The sequence below is a fragment of the Scyliorhinus canicula genome, chromosome 1, assembly GCF_902713615.1.
Source record: "Scyliorhinus canicula chromosome 1, sScyCan1.1, whole genome shotgun sequence".
Classification (NCBI taxonomy): Eukaryota; Metazoa; Chordata; class Chondrichthyes; order Carcharhiniformes; family Scyliorhinidae; genus Scyliorhinus; species Scyliorhinus canicula.
In genome coordinates, this window is record NC_052146.1 from 270,147,080 (window position 1) to 270,170,170 (window position 23,091).

A 23,091-nucleotide genomic window follows, 5' to 3' on the forward strand; every position below is an offset into this window, starting at 1 on the left:
ATGGAGTGGACATCCCCGACCATGGAATGCATGTCCTACACCAAGGTCTACACTGCGGACGTCACCCTCGCCATGTTGACCTTGTTGCGTTGGACTGACAGCACCATCTCCTCAAGACAGAAGGCAATGTGACTCCTCCAGTTGGCCTTGCAATGCAAGGAGGAATGCTTTTGTTCCTTCCTGATGCTTGCGGCTTTGCAGTTCGGGGACGACCGGACTGAAGGACACATCATCGGCCAGGGGCTCAGCAGAGTCCTGGGCTCCAACATCCCTCCGAGCGCTGGAACCCTGTGGCGTTCCTTCCTCTGCTTGTTGTGGAGCTTCAGCTGTGAGGTGCTAACCAGTGAGTGATCCAGAAGCCTGCCTACTAATTAATCCCACCGAGGTGTGAGTTTCTGTGCTGGTGGAGGGTGCGGGGGATAGCTGTGTTGCCTCCTCGATGCTTGTCTCCGAGATGTCTCCCTCTGAGCTGCTCTGGTCTGTGGTCTCCAGAGGGCGCAAGGTGGTCCAGGCTGGCCGATTGTCTGACCTGCAAGGAAAGTGAGGCATCATTAGTGCATCACAGGCAATGAATGATGACCGAAAGTTAGCTCACCTGAGGCTTGCACCACAGCTGCGTTTTGTGACGGTTCTCACTTTGTTTGGTGCCACACTCCGCACTCTGCACCACGCATGCCAGCTGAAGGGCTCTCTTCTCATTGAGGTCAGGGTTCTCAACTCAGGCATGACTCTGGAAGACTGTGCCCACTCACACCATTTGTGCTCCAGTTTGTCCTGCAATGGGACAGATGGGAAGAGTCTAGCGGTTGCCCTGCTGGGTCAGATGGTGCTGAATGCTGGCAAGCGTGGGACGTGAGTGGGAACGGGGATGTGAAGAGCAGATTATCGACTGAGGGGAACCATGGAGGAGTGGCGGGGCGGGGGGAGCTGATGGGTGCCATGACAAATGTTGGGATTCTGTGAGGTGGCTGGGAGATCACCAGGCTATGGAGGTATGATGGGTGTGTGAAGGGGTGCAATAGAAGACATTAAGGAGCAGACTTACCCTGGCTGCACATAGAAGGTCATTCATCTTCTTCTGGCACTGTTGTCCCATCCTCTTGTGGAGCGAGCTGGCACTCACTGGTGTGACTACTGCCTCCCAGATGGGGTTGGTGACCTTACTTGATGGATGTCTGCGAAATTGCGGGCAGAAGATGTCACGCCTCTGCTCGACACCATCCAGTAGTGAATTTTGGTGCTGTCTCCCAGGCAACTATCCCCTCCAGTAGACTTGAAACAAGTACGTGGAGGTGCTTAAAAGGAGCGTCCCACTAATTACAGGGATTACATTTTCCCAGGGTGAGAATAGCAGAGGCAGGCCGCCATGGGCGCGGTGTAAATCATGTGGAAAATAAATTGTTAAAGAGGCTAAACATTCGGTGAGTTTTCCCATGCTCCCTGTCGGCGGGATTCTCCCTGGTTTTCTCACTAGAATCGACACTTGAAAAAAGGTGGGCGGGATTCTCCGTCCCATCAGCCCCATTTTCCGGTGCGACATGATCCCGCCGGCAGCAGAATTCTCCATTCCTGTAGCTGTCCAATGGGTTTTCCCATTGTGGGCCACCCATGCCGCGGGCGTGCGGATGCTGCCAGTGAGGTGGAAGATCCCGCCGACGGAGAATCCCGCAGGGTAAGTTTCCACCCAACATTTTTAATGGCCTTGTTTATAACTGTCAGATTTCAACAGCGGTCAGGGCACCAGTAGATTTTAAGGAAGATGGCATGAACAGACTGTTAATTACTGTTGTTAGCGTGGATCCGTATGGCTTGTATCTGCTGATCAAACAAGCTCTATTACTCTTCAGTTCAGGCTAGTAAATTGTATGAATCTCTGATTAGTTGAGCTTATTACATGGCTGTTCATAACCTGGAAATCTCAATGATCGCAAATTTGCTTTTTCCCAATACTGCAACTGTGTCTTTTATGCCAAAAAGGCTTTTGTTTTATGAAAACTAATTAAACTTTAAAATATTGTCGAATGCATGCTATGCTGAACTGAATATGCCATTTGATCTCCCATCCAAACTCACTGTGGTTAGATGTAGGGCAACATTTCCCAAAGATGTGCCTCGAGATCAAAAGTCTAAGCAGACTGCTTCCTTTTGATATTCTTTTCACTTCCTGTCCAAGTCACCATATGATGTCTGTGAATAAGATTTTCAATTTAAAGCTTAAAAATGGAGAGTCTTATGCTGTGATCGCACAGCCACAACAGTAAGTTTTATACTTTTGCGTTGCTGTGGTGGATTTGACCTAAATGTGCTCACTTTGCTCTTTGCGGATGAATAATAAATAGGCACTGCAGACCCCAATATAGCACGTGTTCAGGCCACAGGAGTAGTGCGTAGTGTACCATAATGGCCCTTCAAGTTACGTGAAAATAGCACTGGGCTCATTCCGGACGCTGTCTGCTGTTACGGACGAATAATTCCCATGACATATTCATCCATTGCTTCACGTGTTTTTGTATTTAGACCTGAGCTTCTTAGAAAAAAGAACATTCTGGTTAGTACTGCTGCCTCACTGCGCTGAGAACCCGGGTTTGAACCCGGCTCTGGGTCACTGTCCGTGTGGAGTTTGCACATTCTCCCCGCGTCTGCGTGGGTTTCACCACCACAACCCAAAGATGTGCAGGGTAGGTGGATTGACCACGCTAAATTGCCCCTTAATAATAAAAAAAAGAACATTCTAAATACAATGAAGAAGTCACGGCCATTTACAGGTTCAGTTTTATCACTTAAAATATTACTGTACCTCTCGTCACAGTAGGTAAATTTCATATCCATGCTGTGACGGCTCAGGAATGTTTTGCTGTCCAGTGGAACATCGATATTAGATGGATGCTGAATCGGCTCGCACATCATGATCAAGCATGTCAGAGGTGGCTCCTTGTACCCACACAGCGTGTGAGCCTGACAGGCATTGTATATTTTGATGTGTCCAGTGCAGTGTAACACCTTTGACAAAATAAAATAGAAAATGTAAAACAGATTTGGATTTTTTTCCCCCCACACTGTCATTTTGGTACTATTTGCTCTCCTCTTCTGAAGGTACTGGCTCTTATTGGAGAAACCGTGGGTGCAAAATAACCCCTTCAGAGTGAGATGGTAGTGGGTACAGATTGTAGCAGCATGGACATGGCAACTGCGCAAACAAACGTTTAATAACCTCACTTGGGTGATGGGACCTAGGTAAGAGTGACAGGGAAAACTGTTTCCCCTGGGGGAGGGGTCAATTACCTGGTGGTATAGATTTAAGTGATTGATACAAGGATTAGAGGGACCACGAGGAAAAACATTTTCACCCAGAGGGTGGTGAGCATCTGGAAGTCACTGACCGAGTTTGAGGCTGAAACATTCAATTCGTTTAAAAAGTATTTGGATCAGTATCTGAAATGCTGTAATCCACAAGGCCGTGTATCAGGTGCTGGAAAGTGGGATTAAACTGAGCAGCTGCTTTTCTTTGGCCAGCACAGCTATGATAGGCCAGAAGGCCTCTCTCTGCTCCATAACCTTTCTACGGTTCTATGGTCAAGGTGAGTGAATGCATTGGCTCATCACATCTCATACACACACATCACCCACCTTTCACATTGATCAATGCACTGGAACCCCATCACTCACCCAATGCCACACCCAGCCTTCAGGACTTGCCCCTAACAGCCTGACACCGACGCACATCCCTTCAAAGCACGCCAGCCTGATACTCGCCTCGCATTGCCTCCAACTACCTCCATCTGAATTGGATTGACCTGAATAGCATCAGGTTAGGCACCCTTAAAGTGGCCCATACAGGGCGCAATCAAGCAGGTAAGTTTGTAAAGATAATTTTCCTTAATGTGGAACTGGGAGGTACAGAAGTCTTCTTTCTGGTTTCACATTAGCACCGCATTTTACTTAGGGTTGCCACCACTCAAAGATTTGCCTGGAGTCTCCAGGAATGGAAGATTAACCTCCAGGACACTTGTGTGCAATCCTGGGGGAAAATCATTGCCATAATAAAACAGATTTTTTTTCTAACATTTACTTTGAACATTTTTCTCTAGCAGATATAAAAATATTGAAAATGGAGGGAGAGAAAAGTTGTTTGACTAGCAGTCAAGCATTATCCAATTGGGTAATGAGTCACATTGCTTTGCAATTGCCATAGGAAGGCAATAAACATCACAAGGATGGATGTGTTGACCGACGAATGGCTGGAGTATGTGGGAAAATCGTATGATGAAGCCTCCAGGAATACATTTGATCACAACTGGCAACCCTAGTTTCACTGCGGACCACCTGCTACTCATTCCCTGTCCCTACCTCCACCATCCCGATATCCTAATTGCTCCCTCCGCCCTGATTGCTCCCTCCGCCTGATTGTCTCTCTTTTCTGGCTGCTGCTGCCACCCAAATCAGTTTCCCTTTAACAACCTACCTGAAGGCGGCCGGTAGCGATACAACAGCCCCAAATTTAAAGCTTCACTGCCTTTCTCATTACAATGAGGCCTAAGGTCCAATATTCGCTGCCTACCCATTCAGGTGTTGGGATCAAAGCTTTTGCCCGCTCACAACCACAGGATTCTTTTCCACTCAACCTGCTAAAATTGATCCTTCATTTGGCGACAGTCCCCTCAAAATGATTTCAATATCGCAATCTTCAAAGTATTATTAGAGTAAATATCTTAATCGATTGGCAAAGTTTTCTCACACAGGAAATGAACTTCTGACCCCAAATGTATATTGAGAAAACCACCAAATGTAGCTCACTGAATTTCTGCTTCTGGTTCCTCACCTTCCAGGTGGCAGACTTGAGGTTGACAGTTCTTCCGCGGTTTGTCACAGTACATTTCATTCTCATGAAGAAGTCACGTTCTGTGTTCATGTCTCTGTGTTTCTTTCCAAAGCCTGGGGCTATAAGGCAAACGAAAAGAATTAGCCATCATGGTTTTTATTTTCAACATTGCTATCAAAAGTCTCTACGTCTCCTCTTCGAAATTTCTCCCTCTTTTCCACCCCCAACCCCAACCCCAACAATAATAGCTCAGGAGCTGTGGGGGGGGGGGGGGGGGGGGGGAGGAGGAGGAATTGAGGTTTTAAGTTCAGGTTAATAGGGCAGTTTGACTGCGCAGGTTGTGGCTTTTTTAATTATAAACTTCAGCCGTGATTGAAGCCATTGAGCAGCTTCCTGCCAGATGGCCTGATTTAGCTCTGATTCTGGGAATCTCTGGAGCAGAGAGAACACAAACAGGGCTGAGCTGCACCAGGTTCACTGGCCTTTCGTAATAATTGTATCTGCACTCCACTGAGCTGATCTCACACTCTTAACATGAGGTTGGGTATTTAAATAATGTTTCAATGTTCCATCACTTGGAGCATGATGCTCTGGGAGCGCCAGTGGGCAGGGGACAGGTTATCTGGCACCAGTAAATTTCAAAAAAGAGGCTGGAACTTCACAAAACATCTGACCACTCGCAGAAGCAGGGCAGTACTATTCCAGTTTCTGATGTTGCTTTAAGAGAAGCAGCTGCGTAGCGGACTGAGACTTCGGGAGGGCAAGGTCACTCCCCTGTCATAAGGTACTGCCAGAGTAACCTGGAATGGAAATCACGGAGAAAAAGTCAATCCTGTCTCATTTGGAGCCAGAAAGTGGGAACATGACGAGGAAGATTTTGCTGGACCGGGGGGGAAATGATTTTGCAAAGTAAATGTGTACGCACTTTGCACAAGGCAATGATTATCTCTCGGATTGTCAACCCTCTTGGATTGGCTGCGAGTCTGTCAGAATCAATATCTATCTCCTGGTGATCGTTGAAAGCAACCTGGGAGATTTAGGATAAGCGAAATGCTAATGGGTATGGAGCAAGTGAGTGGGCGGGGTCTGTAGACAGCTGGGGCGAGGGAGCAGGACTGATGGTCACCAGATATTTGGAGAGCACTTGTTCTGTTTCAGTTAAGAGACTGATTCCCAGAGCCCGGTTGAGCCCCCCCCTACCTTCTCTCTGGATCCTAAGGATTGCTTTGGGTCTCCTCATCAGCTGCAGCACTTCTCGGGTGGAAGAAGTGCAGACAGGGAGCACATCTCGGGGTTAGTTCTTGCCGAAAGGCTGTCGTTCCGGGTCGGACGCAAGATAGAAACTGAGCTCGGCCTGAAATACAGTGAGTGCCTGGACTTGGGAGAGTAGGGCAGTTCCAGGGTCTGCTGCTCTCAACCTGGCTGAGGGAACAATAGCAGGGGTCTGGGGGAGTGTCAGTTTGAGGGAGGAGGTCATGTGACATCTCCCACAATATATCCAGCCAAAGTTAACAACTCTGAAATGAAATGCAAAAGCACATTGAGTAAGCAGGGTGCAGCATCAAAACGGGGAGAACGCCAAACCTTTCTGTAACTCTTGATCTAATTTCCAAACACATGGATATGTCACGTTTCATCATATATCATGGAGCCCAGTTAAAGAGTTTCAGCAGCATGAAATACAGAGCACAAAGGAGAGGAGACAGTGTGGGTGGAGTTGGAGGTCGGTGTAATCTGTTTTGCACAAGTCCAGCATAAGAGCACTGAGTTTTGGCCACTCTCCTGCACAGATTTGTGGAATATATGCTTCATTCACGTTCTCAGGATTAGGGACATGCATGGCAGCACCAGTGCAATCAATGTTCTATGCTGTAGGACTCTTACATGTTATTAGTTGCTTTCCAAAGAAATGCTCGCTGTGACTACTGATATGTCAGTGTTTTATTCAATATAGTCTGCACTGAAGATCGGGAGATATGACAGAGATGTCTTGCAATTGCTGGAATGTTCCTTCTATATAGAAATTCAACCCAGCTGTTACCTTCCCAGTTACTCGACAGCACCTCATACTAGGTTTTTAAGTCTCAATGGAGAGTGTGCAAAATCTTGTGATTGCCCCCTTCAGGAATTATAACCTCAGCATACAGCTGTCTCCAATGAAGTCCTGGTGCAATAGCCTGGCCCTTTTCACACACTGGTGGCTGCAGAAGGGCAAACTATAATTTGAGCAAATACAGACACTAGAATGTCTCCTGTGAAGAGCACAGCTCCAACACCACCCGAGAATCTCGACACCATTCAGGACAAAGTAGCCCACTTGATGGTTACCCCATCCACCACCTCAAACATTCACTTCCCCCACTACCAGTGTTCAGTGGCAGTAGTGCGTACCATCTATGAGGTCCATTATAGTCAAGTTTCTTCCGATAACACCTTCCAAACCCGTGACCTCTACCACCCTGAGGAGCAAGGGCTGCAGACACACCAGCAGCACACCTTTCTTTAAGCCACCCACCATCCTGAACTGGAAATAGCGTCAGTCCTTTCCTGTCATTGGGTCAAAATCCTGGATCTCGCTCCTTAACAGCACTTGAGATGTACCTGCACCAGATGGAGTACAGTGGTTCAAAAGGTGCCTCATTAGTACTTTCTCAAGGGCAATGAATGGTGCCTTAAATTCCCAAAAATGAAAAAAAAAAACCATATGTGACTCTTTGGAAGCCTGCTAATAGACAATGTTGGCCACGGAGATGCCAATAGTTGCTCTCAAAACAGCTCAGAGACCATTTCCTAGGAAAATTAGCACAGGTTATTAATGGAGCAGGCTTGAAGAACGTCAGAAAGGTTATTCAATGTGAGTATCTCTTCCCACCATCAACACATTCAAAGTGTCAAAAGCTAAGACAAGGCTTCCAATGTATAGTTGTATTTGTAATCTATCATCTTCGGAAGGGCTTTGTGAGCGGAGCCCTCATTCCAAATGATGCGCGATCAATAACTACTGAAACGAGGATGTAGTCCGAATTGAAGGCTTTAATCAACAAGATGTTTCCCCAGCAGCTCGAGTACAGAAAGAAGGCCGGCTGCTGGGAAACACGGGTTCTTATACCCCGCCTCACTGGGCGGAGCTACCTTACGTTCCGACCAATGAAATGCAAATACTTGGGCCAATGAGCAGCGAGCCTTCTCCACCAATGGTAGCTCACACTCCCAGGTACCGTAGTACCTCTAGTCATACTACCACACCAAATATGGATAATCAAAAAACAAAACTGGGAATTATAAAGCTGTGAATTATAAATCTATTATTCCTGAACCATATGTTAATTTCAAAGTAATCATGACAATAATTGAAGGCAACTCGTGTTATGTTAACAGCTATCATTTGTAAATTTCAATGCAGCTCCATTCTTTACTGTTTGGTCCCGCTGCTGGTAAAAAAAATGCAATTTCTGCAGTCAGGTAGTTTCAGAAAAAGAGACAGGAGATAGTCGCGGCCTCCAAAAATTAGGCACGTCTGCTCCCAGGCTGTACTGTAAATGAAGCAGTTTCTAGGTGACATGACAGTACAGTGCCTTTTCTATCTTGTTCATGTTAATATTTTTATAAATCTGTGTACTAATCCATGTGCACCTTTTAAAAATGCTACCCAATTATACAAAGAGCCATTGTTTCAACCGCTTGAACAAGTGGGCAAGTAGGTTTGACAATCTCGGAAAAAAAAATTTGGCCACTGATCTTTGCAAATGGCTCTTGTTTGAGTTGGCTTTCTCGAGTTGTACTGTCGACAGCAATTAAAAGGAGGCTAAGTAATATTCTGCTTGAGCTCAAAATTTCTACTAGAAATTGTGTAGCGTGCAGTAAAACTTGAAATTGTACTGAGTTTACAATTGCACTCACACACTTGCATGTCACTGACAGCTCTGCACTAATCTCAAAGTTTCAACCTCTGAATCTTAAGGAGTTCCAAAGGTTGTTCATATTTTCTTCAACCAATGTCATTTTTTTCTGTAATTATTAATTTATTGCCACATTTTACGTTGAAATATACTAATAAAATTAATTCTTAAGCATTGATTTTGTTTTGGTGGCAGACTTTGTCCATCTGGAATCCCTTGGGGAGTGTCAATATTTACGTGGGTTTTCAGGAGCATGTATATGTTTGCATGGAAAAAATGAAAAACCACCGAAACAGACAAAGCAATTTGCTCTACTTATGATTCATGGTGCAAATCAATTTTTTTGTGTCACAATAAATACTTTACCACATTAAGAATGGTAGAGACAATGCTTTGCCTAAGGCATAGTAACCCTTCAATTTTATTCAGCAAGACAAAATAATTGGGAAGCAAATACAGCTCTTACAAATACCAGCAGAAGGTACTGGTGTTCACTCTTTGGAATGGTAGGATGCATGAGCTCATCATAAATCCCCACATGTCTCCATTTGTCTGTGTGTCAGAGGCCATTAAGAACCTTCTTACTTTCCCCAAAGGAGAGGGAAACTTAAAGGCCGGTCTGAACAGGCTACCCATGTGGGCTTTTACAAGAGGGTCAAACGCATGGAACATCAATGCAATTCATAGGGCGTGATTCTCCCAAAAGGGAACACAGTCCCTTAACAAGCGCGTTTAGCCGCATGTTTCCCGGCACTAACAGTACCGAGATACACATGGCTAATTTTAATGGCTAATGGGCTGGTTTAGCACACGGCTGAAAGCAGACCAAGGCAAGCCAGCAGCACGGTTCAATTCCCGTACCAGCCTTCCTGAACAGGCGCCGGAATGTGGCGATTGGGGGCTTTTCACAGTAACTTCATTTGAAGCCTACTTGTGACAATAAGCGATTTTCATTTCATTTCAATGTGACTCGTGTTGAATAATGGGCCAGAACGGGCAATGCACGGGCAAAGATCGTTCCAGCAATTGCAAGAGATCTTTGTCATATGCTTGCTGGAGTTCCCCATTGTAGCGCGAGACGGGATGCCATTTTTTAATGGCATCCTTATCTCCAAGGCCTCACAAAATGATCCCCGACAGCCCAAACACACCCCCTCCCCGCGCCCCTCTAACACCCACACCAGGCAACCCTGGCCCAATCGTGTGCATGCAAAAAATGCCAGCTTGGCAATGTCAACCTGGCAGTTCCCATGCCAGCATCACCTGGGTACCTTGGCAGTGTCAGCCTGCCACTGGCAAGATGTCAGTCTGCCACTGCCCAGGTCCCCAGTTGGCACCAGCACTGCCAGGCTACCACCCTGCCCAAAGGGCATGCAGCTGGGGGCCTCCAATTCCCTAGGGGACCCCCACAAGTACTGTTCCGTCTGGTCTCCATTTGTGGGGATCAGTGATGAACGGCGCTCGCCCAAAGTTTCTGAGGCAAAGAGGTTGAATCCCAAAGCCTCAGTTACCTTGCGAATCTGCACATTAGGATGAGGCTAATTGCCTCACTCTAATATGCAGATTTGCCCAAAAGTGATCCGTCCATTGTGGCTGGGATTTTACATCGTAACATCTCGCGAGATCCAATCTGATCTTGTGAGGGGTGGCGAGTCAGTTAGGTCCTGGGAGTGGGGTCTCCCGGCTTTCACTGGCCACACTGCGCTGCGACGAGCTGCTTTTCTGGCAGAGTGGCCGTTGGATCGCGCCCATAGTATATGGAGGCAATTGAGAAGGCATACTTAGTGGTAGGATAAAAAGAGAAAATTATGATGACTCAAATTCTAATAAAATATTTCTTACCATTCTTTACAGTCAAATTTTCTCTTATCTCCTCATGATCACATGGGTGTGTGAAATCAAAAATGCTGTGTCCGGTCAACTCCACCTGTTGCAAACAAATCCTGAAATGAGTTGGGCAGTCACTGATAAACTGATGAATTACACTCAATTTAACATGTTAAGATAAATCTTGTGCTCAAAATAAAGAATGGTCACATTGAATATTTAATTATTTTCTATTTTAGTGGGTCGTGGCAAGTTGATTCAGTGCAGTTTCAATGTGGCTTTGAATCGCCTTATATTCACTCATCTTAAAGCAAATCTTTTGCTACACCAGGTACTTTTTATCTTTCTGATAGTTTTGAGGGAAATTAACTGCATAAGTGCTCAATGTGTAAGTTTTAGGTGGAACTGAAACTGGTACAGTTGTTTTCCCTCGGGCATTTGCATTCGTGCAAAAATAGTTTCTATTCCTGTCGTCATATATACCAGAATTTCCTCAAATATCCTCATGGCTACTCCTGATGCACTGCTGGAAGATTGGTGTGAAGGCAGGGGGCGGGATTCTCCACCCCGCGCACCTCGGGATTCTCCGTCTCGGCTGCCGGCCGATGGGGTTTCCCATTGTGGGCAGCCCCATGCAGTTGGAAAACCCACGGGCTCCTGGCGCAATGGGGAATCCCAACAGCGGAGAATCCAGCCCAGGGTTTCTACTGCACTTCCAACTAAACTTTGGCTTGGAAGTGGCAGGAACTCCAAGGAAATTCTCAAGTCAAAATTGCAACAAGGAATGTCACTGCATCTCATTCTAGTCTACCTGTGCAGCCTTTACTGAGACTATTCTAAGACAGCAGCCTCGTGGTAAATGTGCATTAACTCGGTGGGCCAGATTTAAAGGGTGGGATGGGCACAGGAGGATGGGAGGGGTGTTGATGGTGAACTGGGTTGGCGTGCTAGCACGGTGGTTAGCATAGTTGCTTCACAGCTCCAGGGTCACAGGTTCGATTCCCGGCTGGATCACTGTCTGTGCGGAGTCTGCATGTTCTCCCTGTGTCTGCGTGGGTTTCCTCCGGGTGCTCCGGTTTCCTCCCACAGTCCAAAGATGTGCAGATTAGGTGGATTGGCCATGCTAAATTGCCCTTAGTGTCCAAAAAATGTTAAGTGGGGGTTACTGAATTACGGGGCTAGGGTCGATACGTGGGCTTCAGTAGGGTGCTCTTTGTAAGGGCTGGTGCAGACTCGATGGGCTGAATGGCCTCCTTCTGCACTGTAATTCTATGATTCTATGGTTCAGCATCATTATCCCTACAAAACTTACTGAATTACGGGGCTAGGGTCGATACGTGGGCTTCAGTAGGGTGCTCTTTGTAAGGGCTGGTGCAGACTCGATGGGCTGAATGGCCTCCTTCTGCACTGTAAATTCTATGATTCTATGGTTCAGCATCAATATCCCTACAAAACTAACCATGACTTCGGGGCATGTGCCGATTAACATAGAAATCCTGAAGTTGTGATCTGTCACGCAAGGTTCTGGCACAGGCTGTTCTGTGGCTCTCATCAGAGCTGGCAACCACTGAACATAGTGATTAATAAAATTTGATTGTACAGAGAAGTGACCCTGAAAATATAATTTATAATCACAGAGTGTTGTTAAATGATGAATCAATAGAAGTCATATTATCTCATCAGCAAACTATCAGGAACCTCCTGCGGAGCAAACACCAGGGGCGAGATTCTCCGACCCCCTCCCGCCGGGTTGGAGAATCGGCGGAGGGCGGCATGAATCCCGCCCCGCCGGCTGCCGAATTCTCTGGCGCCGGGAATTTGGCGGGGGCAGGAATCGCGCCGCGCCGGTCGGTGGCCGCTGTCCGGTGATTCTCCAGCCCGCGATGGGCCGAGTGGCCGCCGGCGTATGTTACGACAGGTACTTACCGGCAGGACCTGGCTCCGCGGTCCTCCCGGGGGCGCAGGGGGATCTGGCCCTGGGGGGTGCCCCCATGGTGGCCTGGCCCACGATCAGAGCCCACCGATCTGCGGGCAGGCCTGTGCCGTGGGGCACTCTATTCCTCCGCACCGGCTGGTGTACCAGTCCACGATGGCCGGCACGGAGATGAACCCCCCCCTGCGCATGCGCTGTGATGACGCCAGCATACGCTGGCACTCCCGCGCATGCGCCCCTTCGGTGGTGCACGCCACTCCTTCGCGCCGGAGTTGCCCGCCCCACCGGTTTCCAAAGATTCCCGTCCCTCCTCTTTGACTCTCTGCTACTCTGGCTGAGTACTGAACTTGTGTCTGGAAGAAATCTAAGCACTGAAAACTGGTAGATGTCCAGCTGAATGAAGAAAATCTTAGGGGTAATCCAGTCAACAAAACAAATAGGCTCCATGCGCTCTGCAACATTGCCCAACCACAAATCCGTCATGTAGAAAGTACAGCACAACTGATAGAAGTGCACAAAAATCCAAATCTGCCTCTGGTAGGAGATATTGACCACCCGCCCAGCATATGTCTCATCACAAGACAGCCAATCTGGACCAAGCTGCCCGAGCCAGCCAGATCTGCTGCAGAACTGTGGAAGATCCTATGGCATAACAGCAACACAGCCCAGAATCAACACCTGGGTGATGATCCCAGGCTCTGACCTCCCGCATGTCGAATCGGTCAAACCGAACAGGTTTTGCACTGGAATCGGACCCTGCCGCAACCACCTGTTCCATTGGGGGCACCATGACTCACCCCTGCGCCACTGTGGAGAAGTGCAAACCATAGTGCATATAATCGCAAGTGTCCCGCTGTGTGCTTCAATACCAGTCTCACTGCCCGACACCAGGCTGATGAGGAGGGTGCCAACTGGCTGAAGTATGTCAAATTTGACATCTGGCTGTTCATGAGTGCATACGATAGTAATAGTAATGAAAAAAACTGTGGTAGCCCCAGAAAAAAGGCATAAACCACCACAGGATTAAACCCCTCTATATTTAACAGATAGCATTAGCCAATCTTATTCTGGGCACTTTTGTGGCAGATTGGCATTTGTCTCTTGCTGACTGTGTTAATTCCATCATCAGGACACTTATCAATGCAACCACATAGAAATACATACTTTGGTAATAATACGCATATCATATTCATGGCTAAATATATTAATCTGCTCTCAATTCTGTGGAAGAGAACACAAAACTCTCAAGACAGAAGTAGAGAACTTAGTGTACTATTATACGGACAGTTTTGTTAGCTGTGAACTCACCTGTGTAAGACCCATGTACTTGCTAATATTTTCTGATAGGAAAATTATATCTCCATCCTGCGTGGCCATCATGATAAATCCTTCCAGGGCTTTAAGGTACAAAGCGTCCATCTGCTTTTCAGTTTCACTTTCAGTCTCTGGCACTCCTGTAATAAATAACACTCAATATGTAAAACAATTGGAGCATTCATTTTTGCATTTTATACACTTCAAGGCAGTGCCGGTAAAAGAAGCATTATTCCACAATTTGTAATTGACCTCAAAGACTAGAGAAATTAGAACAATCCTCCAATCACAGAAGGAGAAATTGCATCAATCAATCAAGTTGCTGAAAATTGCATTAAAAATGTTCCCCCGTCATGAAAGTCAAAGGAACCCTATGGCTTTATGTGCCAAGTTGGAGCTAGAGTTCCATTTACTTGGTGTGAGATTGAAATGTCGGCTGCCTTGATAATCTAATTTATTTCCTGATTCCCCAAAGCTTGTCCATCATCGTCCATGAGCAGCACGGTAGCATAGTGGTTAGCACAATTGCTTCACAGCTCCAGGGTCCCAGGTTCGATTCCAGCTTGGGTCACTGCCTGTGCCGAGTCTGCACGTTCTCCCCGTGTGTGCGTGGGTTTCCTCCGGGTGCTCCGGTTTCCGCCCACAATCAAAAGATGTGCAGATTAGGTGGACTGGCCATGCTAAATTGCCCTTAGTGTCCAAAATTGCCCTTAGTATCGGGTGGGGTTACTGGGTTATGGGGATAGGGTGGAGATGTGGGCTTGGGTAGGATGCTCTTTCCAAGAGCCGGTGCAGACACGATGGGCCGAGTGGCCTCCTTCTGCACTGTAAATTCTATGATCCACAAATTCAGGATTGTTGGAAATACTCTCCACTTGCCTGGATGAGTGCAGCTCGAACAACACGCAACAAACTCAACACCTTCCAGGACAGAACACCCGCTTGATTGGCACACCATCCAACATTTTCAACATCCATTCCGTCCATCACCAATGCACAGTAGCAGCAGTGTGTATCATTTACAAAATGAACTGCAGCAATTCACCAAGGCTCCTAGGACAGTACCTTCCAAACTCGCAGCCTTTACCATCTAGAAGTACAAGGGCAGCAGGTGCATGGGAACACCACCACCTGCAAGTTCCCCTCCAAGACACCCAACATCCTGACTTGGATCAAAATCTGGAACTCCCTTCCTTACAGCACTCTGTGTGTACCTACACCATATGGGCCACAGACGCTCAGAAAGGCAGCTCACCACCACCTTCTCGAGAGCAATTGTGGATGGTCAATAAACGCTGGCTCAGCCCATATCCCATGAAAGAATTTGAAAAAAAGCATTACATCACGGATTTCACTTGCGTCTGAATCTTTTGTGTATACATGTGTGCACTGTGGGGCTCCAAATGTGCTGACCTGAGCTCTCTCAGTCAAGAGGGAGCACTGGTCGGCAGCTTCTCTAAGAGTTGCCTGGCTTTGGCAGGTGATTGGTTTGGGTTGAAGGCTGGAGGATGTCCAGTTTGTATCCAGGGCGTGTGGGGTGCCATCCGCAGAGGCAGTCTCAGGCTTGATTCAGGGCAGGAGGGTACTTCTGAAGTTATGTTAGGCAGCGAAGACTGTCTCAAGCTCAAGTCCAGTCTCAAAACCAACTGACCCACCCTCACCCCAATCGTACAGTCATGTCAGCAACCGATTCCCCCACCTCCCATGGAAAAGTGTATCTTACTTTGTTTCCCAAAAGTTGGTCACCATGTCTGAAGCAGGATGATGTGGTGGAAATAGTGTTTTATCCAGCTCATTCTCATAAATTTCACAAGTTCTTCTAAATGATACTGAGGTCCATTGTCAGATACAAATTCCTCCAGGAACCCACCAGCAACAACATTATGCAAAATATCTAGTTTGTCATGTGAGAGTACCTTTAGGAAATGGGTGTTTATCAGTGATATCAGAGTGTGGGTGGAGCTGGGTTGTCTGTCAGCGTTTTACTTTCATTTTAGGCTGTTTGCTGCAGGGTGTGTTTTAGTTTCGTTTTCAGTGTTGGAGCTGAAGCCAGACAAAGCAGGTGTACTGCTGTTCTCTCTGCCATCAAAAGACTATCTCTTGATCATTTGGTGAATTCAGAATTATAAATGTTCTCAACCGTGAATGTAAATCTAATGTGCTTCTGCTAAAAGGTGTTTTAAGTCTTATGGATGTTAAAAGGAAAGCTTAAAGAATTACTTTGTGTTGTATTCTTTGGGGGTTGTATTTGAATTAATGGTTGCTAAGATGTTCACTGTATGTTTTAAAAAGGTTAACTTGAGTTCATAGAATAAATATCGTTTTGCTTTAAAAAATACTTTTCCATTTCAGCTGTACCACTCCTGTAGTGTGGTACAGTTCCCTATACCACAATCTATTAAAAGTTGTGGGTCAGGTGAACTCCATGATACACTTTGGGGTTCTCTAAACCCTGGCCCATAACAAGTTATGCTAGCTGTCCTTTGATTCATCAGAAACCGCTCAACCCACTTTGAATGGCTATCTATCATAATGAATAACTAATGCCCTTCAATTTTCCACAGCTCGGCATGCTGTGCACTGCCGTGCTCTGTCTTTTATGTCCTCATCTAACTCTGGCCACAAAAGATAGCTTCTTGTTGGACACTTCGTCAAGCTCATACCTAAGTGTTGAACACAAGAACTGCGATCTGTACCGTTCAGGAATTACAACCCTGAACTACAACCCTGGCTCGCCACATAACACAACGTTTATCAAAGGACAATTTGTTCCTAGGCATAAAAAGTTGCCTAATTTCTAAATCCAGTATGTGTGGTGGCACCCATTTGCGATTTAGTCGCCCAATTTTGCCAGTAGAACATCCCTGTGAGTTGTTGGACCAATGTCATCTGCTGTGACTTGCAACTCATCTGCATGTGAAAAGAAAAACACATCTTCCCGTGTTGGGCTCTACCTTTGATGGGGATGGTAATCTAGACATCGCATCAATATTAGAATGATCTTCTGATCATCCATAATTAATGTCATACTGATAAGCAGACACAATCAAAGCCTATCTCTTCATTCAGGCTGCAGTTAAAGTGGGTTCTGGAGACTTTAGATTCAGTACTGTTAACAGTGGTTTATGATCAGTTTCAATCATGAAATTACAACCGTACACACATTTATGAAATCTTCTTACACCAAAAATCAAAAGCAGTGCTTCAATTTATATCGAAGCATAATTCCGCTCACTGGCACAAAGGTAAATATAGCCAGTCTCTCCTCACAGTTATCCAACAGCCACTGTTGAAGGTCAGTCCAACCACTTGTACCAACAGCCTTTTCAGGAAGGCTGGATTTTGAAAAGTATTTCTCAGTTAAAATATAACTTGGGACATCTTCAATCCCACCTTAGTGCCAGTCTGTGGTACATTCACTGGACAGAAAGAGACAATATGCCACATGTTGGGTGGAAATGTCCATTTTGGAGATTAAATGTGGTGGCCGGCAGCTCCGGTTGGTACCTATCCCGCTGACCAAAATGGCACGATCCCATGCCAGATTCAGCACTTGGAACTTCAATAATTATGCACAGGCGGGTTCCCCTCCAGCTCTCCTGACGGGCCAACAGCTGATTCATCCTCCTGTCGTCAGTTCGCAGGTTCAGTGGTTTTGGCGCCATATTTAATTACCAGTCCAGCACATTTGCATCAATCTCTCTTCGCCAGACAGTGTAGGATGTCAGCATTGCAGAGGGTAAAAGTTAGCAGCCTCAAGAAGACGTTTGTTCTTCAATTCAACTACCCTCTTCCTGAGCCCATCACCTGTGAGGTGCCCATGCTCCACTTGGGCCTCTACCCACTGCCTCTGGAGTCTTCATCCACCCCCTTCTAGTAAATGATGTAGTATCCCTTTGGCCCTCTTGTTTGCCAGCCTCGTCGGGTCCAGCTTCCCTCCCTCGCTCTTCCCTCTTTCTTCCATTGTTCATCTTCTTCAGCGACCTCACAGCCACTCTGTCAAATATCGTGAGCCTTCGCCCTTCCCTCCCCCTTCCTTGCACAGCTCTCCTGGTCTTCATCAGGCTTCACACACTCCAGCCTCACCTTGCACTCCACCCCAGTCGAATGTCAGACCTTAGTTGCGCTGGCTGCATGAGATTCATAGCACAGTGCTGTACAGATACAGCCTGGTGTGTGCGGGGGGAGGGGCGGGGGGGGGGGGGGGGATGCCTGTACGCCCCAAAACCAGGCACAGTACTGATCCAATGCGGTGACTCAGGGGGTTCCATTGGTCCATGAAGACTAGCTCGGCGTGGAGATGAAGGGCAGGAACCAGTCTTCCCCGGCAGAGTGGTGAACAGCGCATCAGGAGCAGCGCAGGACTATGGCAGAAAGGCTTTGTTGCACTCACCTCAAAGTCCCTTGCAAACTGACGACCTACTTGTGCATGTCACTCTTTAGCAATCAGGTTTTAAACAGACGTAATATCCTGCTGGAGTGATGCAAGATTGCAAGGTTTGACGGAATACCAGCGGCTAACTGTTTCAACGGGTATTCATCAAATGCAAATTAATGCAAATGATGTTCATGCCACCAGCCGGCAGGAAGACTGACCTGCCATTAAGAAAATTGTAACATGATGTTACCAGTACCGGCAGGTTTCTGACTTCATGGGCGGGATTCTCCCCTACCCAGCGGGGCGGGGGGTTCCGGCGTAGCGGAGTGGCGCCAACCACTCCGGCGTCGGGCCTCCCCAAAGGTGCCGAATTCTCCGCACCTTTAGGGGTCAAGCCCTCACATTGAGGGGCTAGGCCCGTGCCGGAGGGGTTGGCACCACACCGTCTGGCGCCTAAACCGTCTCCAGCGGCCTTTGTCGCCCAGCGCCGGGGCTAGCCGAAAGGCCTTCGCCAGTTCGCGCATGCGCCGGTGCGTCAGCTGCCGCTGACGTCACCACCAGCGCATGCTCGCTGGGGGATTCTCTTCCGCCTCCGCCATGGTGGAGGCTGTGGCGGCGCGGAAGAAAAAGAGTGCCCCCACAGCACTGGCTCGCCTGCCGATTGGTGGGCCCCGATCGTGGGCCTGGCCACCGTGGCCGGGGCCCCCCCAGGATCCCGGAGGCCTGCTCGCGCCGCCGATCCCGCCGCCACCAGAGGTGGTTCAACCCACGGCGGCGGGAGAGGCCTCCCAGCGGCGGGACTTCGGCCCATCGCGGGCCGGAGAATCGCCGCAGGGGGCTCGCCGATCGGCGGGTGGTGTTTACCGCCCCCACCAATTCCCAGGTGGCGGAGAATTTCTGCCACGGCGGTGGCGGGATTTTCGGCGGCCCCGGGCGATTCTACGACCCTGCGGGGGGTCGGAGAATTTCATGCCTGACCTCACAAATCGTTTCACAAATTCTTCTTCAAGTTGGCAGGATTCAGTATACCAAGAAATACAAGTACCATGTAGATGTTCAATAGATGTATTTTAACACAAAGACATTTTGCTGGCAAAACCAATCTATATGTTCTAAATTAAATACCTTTTGAAGTAAATATTTATTTTGAATTCTCGTGTCAAAATTGTTGTCTTTGTTGATCTTCACAGGATAGTAAGTGTGACATTATATACAAAATTAATCTGAAAGAACACAACCAATTTCATCTACATTAATAGAAATGAGTGTCAACCATGGCTCAGTTGTTAGAGTAGCCTCTGGTTCAAAGGTTATGGGTTTAAAACCGAATCCAGGACCTCAGCACAAAACCATGGCTAATACTCTAGTATGCTCTAGTATACTCTAGAAGGAGTGCCGCACTGTCAGAATTGCAGCAAAACAGAGATTGTCTGCTCTCTCAGGTGGATGTGAAAGTTCCCTTAGCACTATTTAGAAGAGGAGCCGGGTAATTATCCCCAGTGTACTGGCCAATATTTATCCTTCAGTCAGCATCACAAAAACAGATAGGATGGGATTTTCCTCCCCCTGTTTTGTAGCGGCGGAGGCTGGCTCGCCAGTGGCTGGTGGCGGGATCTTCTGGTCCCGCTGCTGTCAACGGGGTTTCTCATCGCGCACACCCCTCCATGCTGCAAAACCCATGGTGTGGATACGCCGCCAGAGGGACCGTAAGATCATGCTGGCAAGAACGGCCAGAAACTCCTGCCCATTGTCTGCTCATTAGCGCATTACTGTGTGGGAACTTGCTGTATGTTAATTGGCTGCCACGTTTCCTACAACAGTGACAGGACTTAAAAGTAAGTGGATTTAAAACATGTTGGGGTGTGCTGTGGTGTTCAACACAGTAAGCTGTGTGGAGTAGCAGCATATGGTCCAGTAAGAAGATTGCAATGGTACAGCGTCTGAGATGATTGCCTTTACTTCCTTTGTGGAGGACTCACTGCTTGAACTTGGCAGCCTAACTGTCTCCAATTATAATTAAACCAGTAGATTCAAATTTCCTGTGCTTCAAGGAGCAGCTACAGAACTCAGCACTGATTCCCCAGACCATGAGGGATTTGAATCCACTCAAACTCATATACGATAAAGGCACTACTGCATATGCATCTCAACTCTATCAATTGTTCAGATAAAGCAGAGTCTTTGACTAAAGATCTCTAACTTACAAAAAAAGATGACTTGCTTCCTAGCTGAGAAATGGTCAAATAACAGTCCCATGAGAAAATGAGAGGATTGCAGAAAAGAAGATCCGAATGAAAGACTGATAAAGGCCAAATAGTTTTGTGACCTAACAGAGGGGAAAATGCAATGCTGAACACAGCCAGCCTGCTTGTGATAAAGTGATGATTTTAGATCCCATTCCCAAAGTTCACACATCAGGCCTTAAGAGACATGCCAGGGATCAAATTCATTTTCAGATTCTCACTTCCTTGTTGTGGCGATTGCCTAGCCATCACTTTCCGCACCTTACTCAGGAATTTCTAGAGTGGGGAGTCCACTCTGACCTTCACCGGCGGCACCACACAAATCAAAATGCCTTAGGTTGGACAGTGATGTGTTACAACTGCACATACTTCACTCGTCATTGGTATGAGTGACGAGCTGACCAGAGGTTAACATTCTAATTTTTAGCAACTTTTTTTAATACTGTTCTTAGAATCAAATATCTTCAGAAAATTACATCAGCATTTGCTTTCAGATACCCTTTTTAGGTATGTTTTGAGTAAATTATTTTATTCGGACACAAGAAATAGAAACAACTACAAACCGTTGAAATTTCATAAGAATTTTGGCTGTCAGTTCAATCCAAAGTCCTTAAAATGCTACTGACAGAATTGTAACCAGTTGGTCTACACCAGCAGGACATTGGCTGATGCCCAAGACAAACTGAAGGTATCCTGCTTCTCCACAGTCTAAATTTTGCTGACCTTTTGACGTTGCAGAAGCTGTGTTTGTTTTGAATTCCAAAAGTGAGATGTGAAGATTCCACACAATGCATTTCAAAGAGTGCTTTTGAAGTTTGCAAGGAATTATCATGAGAAAGAAAAATCATAACTATGCATTGTTTAAAAAATAAATATCCTTCCCCACCCACTGCTACCTTTTCACAGGAATGTTAAAAATAGAAAATGATAATACAAATATCTTGAGGGGGCAGACCTTCTCACAATAAGGAAAATGGGGATATCGGTACAAATGTTCTGCTATGAGCCATTTGGTAGTTTGACAGAGATAATTTCTAGTTCAACTCAGTTTGTCAAAGTCGCCATAAGATCTGTCATCAAAGGGCAGCACGGTGGCTCTGCAGTCTCATGGCGCCGAAGTCCCAGATTCGATCCCGGCTCTGGGTCACTGTCCGTGTGGAGTTTGCACATTCTCCCCGTGTTTGCATGGGTTTTGCCCCCACAACCCAAAACAAAATGTGCAAGGTAGGTGGATTGAACACGCTAAATTGCCCCTTAATTGGAAAAATGAATTGGTTACTCTAAATTTATTTTAAAAAAATAAAAATTAAAAAAAAAGATCTGTCATCAAAAAGTGTGCCGGAAAACATGATTTACTTAATATCCCAGAGTCACTAATGCTAGCTTGCCTTTAGAAAGTGATAATAAGAAATCCTTTTGTTCGTAGCTTGGTTCAATACCTGGAGACAAAGACCCAAAATAAATCATGCTTACTTACAGTGAGGACTATGATCACTGGGCAGTGCCACTTTCATCATTCCAATAAAATAGTTAAGCTTTCTGTTTTCTATCCATGTTCTCTGCTCCTGTCTGAATGACTCAACGACATCTAAACCAAAGGGCAATCCTTCACATGAGCATGAATACATTATAGATTTATATAACCTAACTGCTAATTGTTCTCACGTACCCATGTCTTTGTTCAACTTCTACCCCAACTTCTTTGAAATAATATTTCATTTCAAAGGTTGGCTGAACCTAGTTTCATTTCACAGCAGAATGGTGGCCAATCCTCCTCAAATGCTACTACTGTAATGATTTTGCATAATTTTGAAATAAAATATGATTATTGGTTATTTAAATATTTAGTAGTTGCACAGCCTCGTGTGTGAAATGAGGGAAATATTTGCAATGAACAGAAGGACTCACTCTTCTTTCCCACCTGTTTTAGGGAGTAGGAATGGCGGGGTGCTGTTCGAAATACGTCAATCCTTTTGGCGATGCCTTACCAATGCTGAGTGTTTAGAATGCCAACTGCATTCTTGGCATCTCGTGTCTCGTAGCAGGAAGGTTGCAACATGAAAGGGTTCTCTTATCCAGTAAAGAGATCAACTGCCTTAAAAATGCAGGAGTATTAAAATAATTTTGTAAAAAGGTTATGTTTTTGTTAGCTGGGTCACTGCTTGCCTTGGTACATTGTGGTAAGAACTGCACATATTTTCATTCACCAGCACTCTCCAAACCTCACCTGAGACTGATGAGCTCACAGACTCAGGGGCACTGCTGGCAGCCCACCACCACCAAATCTGAAATTAGCTTCATCACAGTGAGCTGCAGGTGTCAAAGTGAAGGCAAATCAGCATGCGGACATTCCAACTCTTTTCCAATGGGAACTATGCTGGAGTTGAAACATTTAGGCTTTTGCCCCTCCTTTGCATGAGGAAACAGTTCAAAAATTAAACAGGAGCAATGTTCTCTGATGAAGTTAGGAATTTTTGTCTCTTTTAAGAGCCTCAAGACTTACTGCGCTAAACATGCTGCACAATAATAATCGTAATAATCTTTATTATTGTCACAAGTAGGCTTACATTAACACTGCAATCAAGTTACTGTGAAAAGCCCCCAGTCGCCACACTTCAGCACCTGTTCGGGTACACTGAGGGAGAATTCAGAATGTCCAATTCACCTAACAAGCAAGT

At 46.4% G+C, this 23,091-nt stretch overlaps 1 protein-coding gene across 2 annotated transcripts in view; it reads right to left on the reverse strand.

The window, feature by feature from the left end:
• The window catches only part of epas1b (endothelial PAS domain protein 1b), a 182,351-nt gene that overhangs the window by 40,368 nt on the left and 118,892 nt on the right, over positions 1–23,091 (reverse strand). For both annotated transcript variants that reach the window (XM_038813208.1, XM_038813201.1), the window contains exons 3-6: positions 13,787–13,932; positions 10,561–10,645; positions 4,820–4,938; positions 2,798–3,000 (exon numbers count right to left, since the gene is read on the reverse strand). In XM_038813208.1, the coding sequence (XP_038669136.1) occupies positions 2,798–3,000; positions 4,820–4,938; positions 10,561–10,645; positions 13,787–13,932 (553 nt within the window). The remainder of the gene's footprint in view (positions 1–2,797; positions 3,001–4,819; positions 4,939–10,560; positions 10,646–13,786; positions 13,933–23,091) is intronic.